Consider the following 10,436-nt stretch of genomic DNA (forward strand, 5'->3'; position numbering starts at 1 on the left):
GAAAACCCTCCTGATCTTACAGATTCTGCAAATAATGCGAAAGCCCTACCGTGTGCACACGAACCAGTTGGTTCAAGAGTGCAACCAGGCTGATTTCCTCCTCCATTAGGTCTGTAATCTGCCGTTCCTAGACTGCGTCGATAGCCCAATCTACCAGCACAAGTGTGAATTGCTTGAACGAATTGGGCATCCGATGGGTCTAATCTATTGTCCGTTTCACTAGTGTGAAACAGAGGTCCCGCAGGATCCAAGCCCACTATTACACCAATGCTACTATTTACAGTTGCCCCGGCGCATCCAGCTATATGAGCCCCAAGACTGTGACTGTTGAAAGAAAAGTTGCATTTCAAGATGTAGATGATTTTAAATATTCTTATTAATTTGTTGGACACGGAAACGTCTGGAAATGTTTGCTTACCCTACAATTGTGAATTTGTCGGCGTCCAATCCAAACTGACTTTACATATTCGCAATGAATTGTCCCAAATGTCTTCCGATTTCGGGAACGTTTGCGAATGCAATTGTGTACAAAGTACGAGATATCGAACTCCAATCTACCACGAATATATTAGCATCAATAACATCCATATAGGCGGACCTAATGAGTTCGTTAAAATTACTAGAGTAACTGTTTCGCCAACCATGAATCAAGAAGATATTCTGCTTTGAAGAATCGTAATTGGATGATGATGAAAGTGCACTAGCGTCCAGCGCATGTATTTCAGGAGTTGAAGCATTGTTTTGGGTGTAAAGATAAAGTGTAATGTCGGATGTAGAGGCAAATGCTTCAACAGTAGGAACTGATGGATCGATTACTTCAACCACTCCATTTTCATCGTATACTCTTAGCATGCGATCAGAGGATACACTTGGACTTACTGAAATAATTTAGAAGCGNCTTATTACTGTTGTATTGTCGTGTAATATTAGAGACTATTACTTTGTTTATATTACATTATAGCCTCTACTTTGGTTGATTTCACATTACTTATTTCTATTAAGCCCTTTAGGTTTTTCAGTTTAAGGTGGTTCTTCAGAGAATATGAATTTCCGACGGCTAAAAGGTTCTATAGAGTGATAAACAGTTTTTGTAAGCATCCATCGTTAACCTAGTAGGCCAGGTTTGTCGCGGTTGCTGTTGTCATCTCTCGTAGCCTAGTTGGTCAGAGCATTGGTGCGTAAATCCAAAGGTCCCGGGTTCGATTCCCTGCGGGGGGTGACAACAGCAACAAAAATATTTTCCTCATTAATTTGAGGAAATTTGTAGTAGGTCAAAATCAAAAAGTGATTTCAAGTTGAAGGCGCTGGAAAGTTTAACTAAAGACATTGATAAGCAAAAAAGAAGAGAAATAATGAGTAACATAACATGGAAGGGAAGAGAGGAGAAACCAAATTATTTAAAAGTAATTAAAGTAGGTAAATAACGGAAAAGTAAAGAGTAAAAACGAATTAGTTTCAACAAGATTCAGACAGGGAAGTTAGAATAGGACAGCAAGGTACTGGGAAGAAATATGCAGGCTGTGTAAATAGAAAGTAGAGGCACTCGAACATATTTTTGAGAGATGTGGAACAACAGGAAAAGGAAAAGGAAAGGATGATCTCAAAAGGATAAAAGAGTTTGTACAATTCATATGTCATAATGGAATTAGCATGTTAAAGCACTTTGTATATAAAGGAAAGAGGGCGTACATATGATTTGTAGATTTAGAGAAAGCTTTTGACAATGTTAAATGGGACAAGATGTTAAATATACTTAAAAATATAGGGATGAGTTACAAAGATAGAAAAGTGATACTTAGATTGTATAAAGAACAACAGGCAGTTATAGAGCTGGGGATGCAACGTAGAGAAGTAAATATTAGGAAGGGAGTCAGACAGGGATGCACACTGTCACCGCTACTTTTTAATCTATACATCCAAGACGCTATCAACATCATTAAAGACAGTACAACTGTAGGGATAGATGTGCAAGGGCAAAAGATTAGTATGCTTAGATTTGCAGATGATATAGCAGTATTAGCATCTAGCAAGGAGGACCTAGAGATAGCTTTAAATAAAATGGAAGCGGTACTGACAGATCAGTACTGTATGAAAATAAATAAAAGTAAAACTAAAATACTGATATGCAAGGGAAGAAAAAGTAGGGAAAGAGCGAATATAAAGATAGGAGACGAAAAATTAGAAGAAGTGGCTGATTTTAGATACCTAGGAAGTCAGATAAGTGAGGATGGAAGGAGTAGTAGGGATATAAAGCAGAGGATAGCGCAGGGTCGTGTCGCCTTTAATAAAAAGAAGTCACTTCTATGCTCGCGAACGGTTAATTTAGAAATTCGAAAAAGGTTGTTAAAGGTGTATGTTTGGAGCACGGCGTTGTACGGGTGCGAAACATGGACAGTGGGAGCGGCGGAAAAGAAAAGGTTAGAAGCGTTCGAAATGTGGTGTTATAGGCGGATGATGAGGATATCGTGGGTAGAAAAGGTTAGAAATGAAGAGGTATTGGAAAGAATAGGAGAACAGAGGACTCTATGGAAGTCAATAAAAAATAGGCGAGATAGGTTGGTAGGACACCTTCTCAGGCATGAAGGTCTAGTCAGAGACATATTAGAGGCAGAAACAGGAGTTAGGAGGGGTAGAGGTAGACCTAGATTAGATTACTGTTCGCAAATAGTTAAGGATGTGGGCTGTTCTAGTTTTAGGGAAATGCGAAGTTTAGCTCAGGATAGGAAAGAGTGGAGGTACGTGTCCAACCAGTCTTAGGACTGATGACCTTATGATGATGATGATATATAAAATATAATGTTTTTAATAAAGATATCTATCTATTCACTTATACTCGGTAATTTCGAAAACCTAAGAGTGAAGGTTACAGACTCGTCAATGGATAATCATGTAGTAATTAGCCACTTTAACAACAGCAACAATTTTACCCCATGACTTTGAGGTTGTCTACAGTAGGTAGGTACAGTTAATTCAAAAATGAATTCACTCATGGTTATAAATTTTTTCGACGAAATTGCAACGTCTTCTCTTAAAATCGATGGTTTGGATTCAATTCTCGACGACGAAGTGATAGCAGCTATAGTTTGTCCTTATTCATTTGAGGTTATTTGTAGTGGGTAAAGTTAATTCAAAAATTAATTCACACAAAAATTTTCCGTGTACTACCACATGATTTTATAATTAAAGTGCAAAGGTTTCCAGCAGCTCGCCGAAGTGTTAAAGCATCAAAAACATCGAAGTCAGATTGTCTTTTTTTTGCTGCTAAATTCAATTTGATCTTAAAAATGACGTAGAAAGTTACGTACATTTTTCATTAACTGTTGACTGCAAAAAACTGAAACGTCACGTTGTGTAACATATATTTTAAAACACAACCTCGCCCGGTTCCGAAAAAGAGCGCAGACAAGAACAAGTAAGACATATTTTATCTGAAGATGATGTCGAAAATTCTCTAAATGCTGAAAATAACAAAACAAAATAAGACATTTGCAAATCCTCTTAGGAACCTTTTCAGGTTTAGTTACTTTTACAGTCCTGAAATCCTAACGTTTTTTTCCTTACAGAATATACCTACAGTTCCGTTTATTAGTTTACTTGTGACCCATTGATCATTTTTCTGATGGCTGGTGTGTGTTTTCTTGTCTTGTGCTCTGTGAATGTCTAAATATGGTCTGGTTTCATACCTCTCGAAGTGGAAGGATTTGCTTCTCCTGCCTATCCGTCATTGAAACAAGATGTTGTGATTTTCTCCTACCTAGTCTTCATCGAGACAAGATGTACTTTCTAGTGTTGTATGTGTGTCTCTATTTTGGCCATTATTGACTGTAATTAACTTTCATATTGGTCTTTTGTTTAATATTTGAGAGTTGTACTTCTGTTTATAGTCAGGTCATTAAATTAAAATTTTAGTTTTGCATTATTAAAATTTAAATTATTATTGAGTTGTCTTTTCCCTTTTTATTATAATAATTTTATCATTTAATTCATGATAATTTTTAACTCTTGAACTTATCAGTATATTTGAGACCATTTGGAATCTGTTACCGGTTGTGTGTTTAATTTTTGAGTGGTTTTGTATTGACAGACTAAAGTTATAACCAATTCCAATGTGTAACTTTAATCTTTATTACCAATGAGCCCTTTTTGATTATTAAGATACTTTGTTAGTTATTTTACTTGTCTGTTGGCTAGCCTTACTTATTACTGTTGTATTGTCGTGTAATATTAGAGACTATTACTTTGTTTATATTACATTATAGCCTCTACTTTGGTTGATTTCACATTACTTATTTCTATTAAGCCCTTTAGGTTTTTCAGTTTAAGGTGGTTCTTCAGAGAATATGAATTTCCGACGGCTAAAAGGTTCTATAGAGTGATAAACAGTTTTTGTAAGCATCCTACATCATAAATTGGACAGGACAACTTGTATAGTAGTACCTGACTATTTGAAACTTTTGAAAGCCCAATTAAGATTTTTGGCTGTTAGCCTTGATTACCTTTACTGGTTTTCCTATTCTTGTTTAGATGCCACATACTTCACGACCTCATTTATTTGAATCCATCTATTGGAAATCCTCTTTTATGAAGTAAGAAAACTTAATTGGGAATTTTCGTGAAGATGCCAGCTTTAGTTTTATAACCTACTGATGCTTTTATAAATCCTTTTGTAAGTTAGTAAATTTCTGCCAATTATTAATTTTGTTTGTATGTTTTCGTAAGTGTGTGAACATGTGTATGTGAATATATAAGTACTTCAAATTGTATACTTAATGTACTGTAAAGGCAGATTAATTTTTAGACTATTTTCTCTGGAACCAATACTTTCAAATTCTAACATTTTTAACAACGTAAACAGTATCGGCATGTTTACTGGTAGATAAAATTATTATGATAAGGACATGAAGCGCGATTAGATATTTTCAAGTAGCTGCTTAATGAATAGTTGACAATTCTACATTGAATGTACTTTTCATGAAAGGAAAATTTTCTGGAAGTTCTCTTCTATTTCATCACTATGTAATCTGTTGTAATCCTGATAACCAACATTCCAATTAATTCCGCGAAAATTTCATATTATATAAAATTTTCCGCGGAAATGACGGTTTACATACGAAGGGTTTTATTTCTACATCGTTGTTATAAATGTCAAATAGAAAACTGATTGCGATCACGTTTTGATTAGTTTAGACGACAATTACTCCTCTACGATATATCTCGTGTTTATCAAACCGTCTAGAAATCTTAACTATAATATTTAACTAGAAGTTTCTCGTGTTTAATACTGTCACATGTAGTTTCATACTCGCAGTACACCTCGCGAGGTCAGTGTAGCGATCGAGACAGAATTAATGTAAGCGCGGTACAATTATTCAACTTGCAGCGGGTAAGTTAATCGTATTGCAAGGTTAAAATATAAAGCACTAGCTTTTCCTCGCGTCTTCCCTCGCACAAATTAATATTGCTTCTCCATAAAACCTTTTAACTCCCAATTCACCCTTACAACGTATTAATTTTATTTAATGTCGCCATCTTAGATTTCAAATACAAACGTAGCAACAACATTTCATCCTTACAGGGTGATTTTTAAAAATTTCCAAAACACGTATTTGCTTAAAATAATTCGAAGTGGTCTGTATTCTGTCGAAATTGCCAGACGCGGATCGCGATTTCGATCTTTTTGGATCCCATCAGCGCGTCGCAAACAGCTCCGACAGAACACAGACCAACTTTTACCTGCTGTCTTAACAGCGCGTTTTAGAAAATACCACAACTGACGCAGTAAACGCCAACTGTAGTACGATGCTACATTTTATAATTACGTATGCTACAGATGGCGTTTGGCGCGTTATTTGTGGTATTTTCTGAAACGTATTTGCTTAATTTCAACAATGAGGAACCTTTCGAGTAAATTCGAGTACAAATGATATGTACCCTATGGAAACGTTACAATCTTTTTGCATTTGAATAATAATATCAGACAGCATTTGTACATAGTTTCAAGTAAATTCAACCATGAATAAACTATGTCCCAAACAAAGATTGTAACACCCTTTTAACCCTTCCCTCTCCCTTTGGAGTTTGACTTTGTTAAAATGTCGAGATAGGTCTTTCAGAAATTAAATGAGAAACCATTAAAACCAACTTTCAAGTAAATCTGACCACAAATAGCATATGTTCCATTTAAGCATTGCAACTGCTCTTTGCAAACCCCTAAAATTTCTCAATGACCTTGAAAACCTTTAACCCTTAATAAAAAAATTTCTAACGCTGGTTAATTAATAATACAAACTGACCTTTCATGATCAATTTCTGACCTTTCAGATGGTACAATTGGTCAATCGAAATTCCACATGAGAGATGCTAAGATCGCGGAGCTGAGAAGGTTAGAAATGAAAAAAAACGGAGGTTGGGAAGGCTACAGGCAGACCTATATTAGTTTACTGTTCGCAAATAGTTAAGGATGTGGGTTGTTCTAGTTTTAGGGAAATGCGAAGATTAGCTCAAGATAAGAAAGAGCGGAGGTGCGTGTCCAACCAGTCTTAGGACTCACGACCTTATGATGATGATGATAATTGGTGATCGTATGTATTGGTATAAAATGAAATGATTTTTCAGTCTTTAGAGCTTTAGAGTCTGTCCCTTGTTAGGTTTTACCATTGACGATTAATAATTAGTAAACTATACAGTCGAATTTAAACGTTTTCGGATGTGACTAGAATGTACGTAACCATCTTCTTTTCATTGTCGATTTCTATTTAGTCGACTTCGTATAACCGTAGATTTTAGCGTATAACATAATGAAAGCAATTCGTAATGAAAGTTACACGCACAGAATATACCGGAACCGATTCGCGGAATTTGTTCCAAACTTCTGTTTTTGATTTACCAATCATGTTAAAAATAATCCTCTTTTTTCTCTATATTCCTACATCGGCTTTTTGATTATGTAGAGAAGAAAGAAATACAGCTCTCATAAAATTAATCATTAATTTAGGCTAGTAGGGACTTGATCGTTCTACTTCCTATAGTTATTTCTTAAATAACAAGGCTTTAGTACCTATACAGGGCGAAAAATTGGTATTTGGACAAACAAACAAAAATTAATCTGTATCTAGTTCTATTTTTCATAAAATTTCCTGAAGCTATGATATTTTTTGAAGATTCGGGCTGTAGGGCCGTGGTCTAAGTGAACTATTCTGTCCAGGATCCTATAGCCCGAATCTTCATTCTACTATGGATTCCGGCTGTTAAAGGCTATGTTCTTATATGATATTTTTATCATAATAATATTAAAAGAAATTAATAGAAAGTTAAAATAGTTAATAATATTTGTCTACGTTATTATTTACTTGGGAAAATATATTTAGAGGAGGCAGACTACTTACTACCATTAGGATAAGTAAAAACAGTATTAGAGATTGACGACGTAAACCACGCATCAGCCGCTTCACCACCCCACCACACTTCTAATCCTTATTGACTCTCATTATTATTCATTTCGCTCTTAAAATAGGTACTTTAATAGTATCTACACGCAGCAACCAACTGATAGATCTTAGATTGTCATTTGTCAATATTTGATTACGATGTAAGTACCTACTTAATAATATTGTACCTACTACCACGTTGCATCTATGTATTAAAGCGTGAAACCAATATGTTAGAGTTTGCTGTTGCTATCCGTATCTTCTTGATTTGTTGAGTATTAATTTTAGTTGTTTGCCCAGTGTCCATTTTCAATTTTCACTGATGATCGTTTACTACCTTATGTATTCAATTTTTACTAGAATTTCTGCATGTGATGAGCCGTAACAGAAGTTTGACATCAGATCAAAGAACTAGGATTAGTCGGATTCTTGAAAGGCAACATCTGAATGGAACAATGGTGAATGTTGTACAGGACCCAGCAGTTTGTTAGATATAAAATAACAATGAAACTTATTTTGTGAAAAACTGATTTAAATTAAATTTGATAGCAATGTGAAGTATTATTTTCTTCAACTTATCCTTTTTTTTGAATAAATGTAATCTTAAAAACAGTGCAAACACTAGAATTTATAAAAATATTTGTAGGTGCAAAAACAATCTTAAACATTTATGCTAAGTAACCAGTAATTTCCGGGTACATATTAATTTTTATAAAACACCATTTATCCCTACCCTCTGATACAATTGAATTCATTCAAGTATCGCGTAAGCAACAAAGGGGACGGAGAGATCTGGATGGTGGTTACATCAGCAATATTTTTTATTTTCTTTTTATAATTTTTCTACAAAATTAAGTAGATTCTGATTTGAAAGGGAAAAACATGCTCAAGAATTCCTTTTAATGGTTGATACTGCCGAAGTTATTTACATAGACCTTGTAGGTATGATACACTAAAAAATACGATATGAAAATAAAAAGCAAAAATAGTGATTTACAAGGGAAGAAATTGTGGCGAAAGAGTGAATATAAACATAAAAGACGAAAAATTAAAAAAAAATCGCTGGTTTTCGGTATCTACAAAGTCAGATAATTCAGGATGGAAGGAGCAGTCAGTGGCGGATCAAGGGGGGACTATGCCTATTCGCGCAGCTATCCTCAACGTCACATCGCTAACCGTTTGANACCTACTTTTAATCGCCCTGGAATTCCTTCACCTGTGAACATCTACCAATACTATCATGGAAGGACGGAGATGCGAAGAATAATTATAAGATTGATTGACTTACCTGGTAAGGAAGATCAATCTTGATTATTCGAGCATCGTAGTCCTTCCATGATAGGGCCCACCCAGGCCCATCACCCCTAACCAGGGCGATTTTCCTTGTTTTTCAACAAACTGAACTGGAGCACCGTGTGACGATGAGGTGGAGACAGGGGTGTTTTTCTATTTTGTTTACACATTCTTTAAACTGTTGTGCGTCGATAGGCATCAAATGAAACCTACCAATACTATCATGGAAGGACTACGATGCTCGAATAATCAAGATTGATCTTCCTTACCAGGTAAGTCAATCAATCTTATAATTATTCTTCGCATCTCCGTCCTTCCATGATAGTATTGGTAGATGTTCACAGATGAAGAAATTTCAGGGCGATTAAAAGGTAGATATTTATTAATAGTCTTAACGGCGCTTCAATTAACAATTACTATTTAAGTAACCCTAGAATATAATAACAGCAATAATAATTCCCTTAAAATTAAGACTTATAACAAGTAACAAGTAGATATTATAATATTTTGTGCATTTCATTATTGTGATGTGAGAATTAACCTAATTTTTATAAGGGAAAACTTTTAACCTTATTTCCTAGATTGTAAAAGGATCTGAAGTTATGAAGATGATTGCTTTTTAATTTGTCCTAAGTACCCTTATTGGTATAAGTTAGGATATATTTAGCAAACCCTTCCTGCGTTTTGGCTAATGGTAAGTTGTAAAATCTATTAAAAACCTGCGATTTCTCTGTCCAACCCGCACTGTTTCGAATAGTATCGATATCTACCCCTGATCGAAAAGCTGCTGAAGTACTAGCGTGGCGCACGCTGTAACTTTTAAATACTTTAGTATCGATACCGCTCATCTGCCTATGGTTTGAGTAGAGGCCGGATGATATGGCTTCTTATGAGTTATGATTAGAGTATTACAGTTACCCCTTATTGGTTCTGTTATTTTTACATATTGTAGTAGTGTGGACGCCACACACAGTTCTGGTTTCTCTCGGAAAAATGGAAACGTCAAATAGGGCTGTTTTCTTCTAGGGCCAGAAGTCTTTATTCTTGTTGGAACTGTTATTTCGATTTTTTCGGTAGTTTGAAAAATATTATCTATTGATATATTTGAAATTGTTTGCAGTCGTTGACCTGATATTAGCAAAAGCAAGGTAACTAATTTTTCAGACAGACATTGAAGTGAAAGGGACTGTAGGGGGAAATAACTCGCTAAGAAAACCAAGACAGGGTATGGATCCCAGGTTGCTGCATATCTAGGTGTAGTTGGGTTTTTATTGTATATACCCCTGAAGAAACGTTTCAAAATAGTTTCGTCATTAGGTGTGATGGAAAACAAGAGTGATAAGGCCGATCTGTACGAATTAAGTGATGAGTATGAAAGGTTCTTGTTAACATTATCCTGCAGAAAAATTAATAAAGTCTGTAAGGTATACTGATATGGATTATGTTTGCTTTCTATACAAAATTTCCACCATTTCTTATAACAAATGGTATACTGTTTTAAGGTTTTCTCTGAGATGGATGCTACCATCACCGGGATGACTTCTTGGGGAATCCCTTTTTGTTTCATCGCGTTGCTGATAACTTCCCCGCTACCAGGGAAAGCGTCCTGTAGAGGGGATGTCTCTCCCTAAATGGAGAAATTAGTAAATTATCATCGGGAGTAAAAATAATGGGTTCGGCTATAAGTAATTCCTTAAAGAGTGGGTACCATGGTTG

The 10,436-nt window shown here is 35.3% G+C and overlaps 1 protein-coding gene and 1 long non-coding RNA gene across 2 annotated transcripts; one reads left to right on the forward strand and one right to left on the reverse strand.

Moving 5' to 3' along the window:
- Nucleotides 1–6: 6 nt before the first annotated feature.
- LOC108735452 (lipase member H-like) lies at nt 7–3,725 on the reverse strand (the record flags this gene model as incomplete). The annotated part of the gene is made up of 2 exons (XM_018467411.2): nt 3,684–3,725; nt 7–419 (listed from the first exon to the last, which is right to left on the reverse strand). Coding segments are annotated over exons 1-2 (455 nt in total), but the record flags the coding sequence as incomplete, so codon positions are not given.
- Nucleotides 3,726–5,157: 1,432 nt separating this feature from the next.
- LOC108735461 lies at nt 5,158–7,985 on the forward strand. The gene is made up of 2 exons (XR_003232216.1): nt 5,158–5,383; nt 6,322–7,985. It is a non-coding gene; the product is annotated as an uncharacterized LOC108735461 (long non-coding RNA).
- Nucleotides 7,986–10,436: the final 2,451 nt, after the last annotated feature.

Source organism: Agrilus planipennis, unplaced genomic scaffold (genome assembly GCF_000699045.2).
Source record: "Agrilus planipennis isolate EAB-ADULT unplaced genomic scaffold, Apla_2.0 scaffold91, whole genome shotgun sequence".
Lineage (NCBI taxonomy): Eukaryota > Metazoa > Arthropoda > Insecta > Coleoptera > Buprestidae > Agrilus > Agrilus planipennis.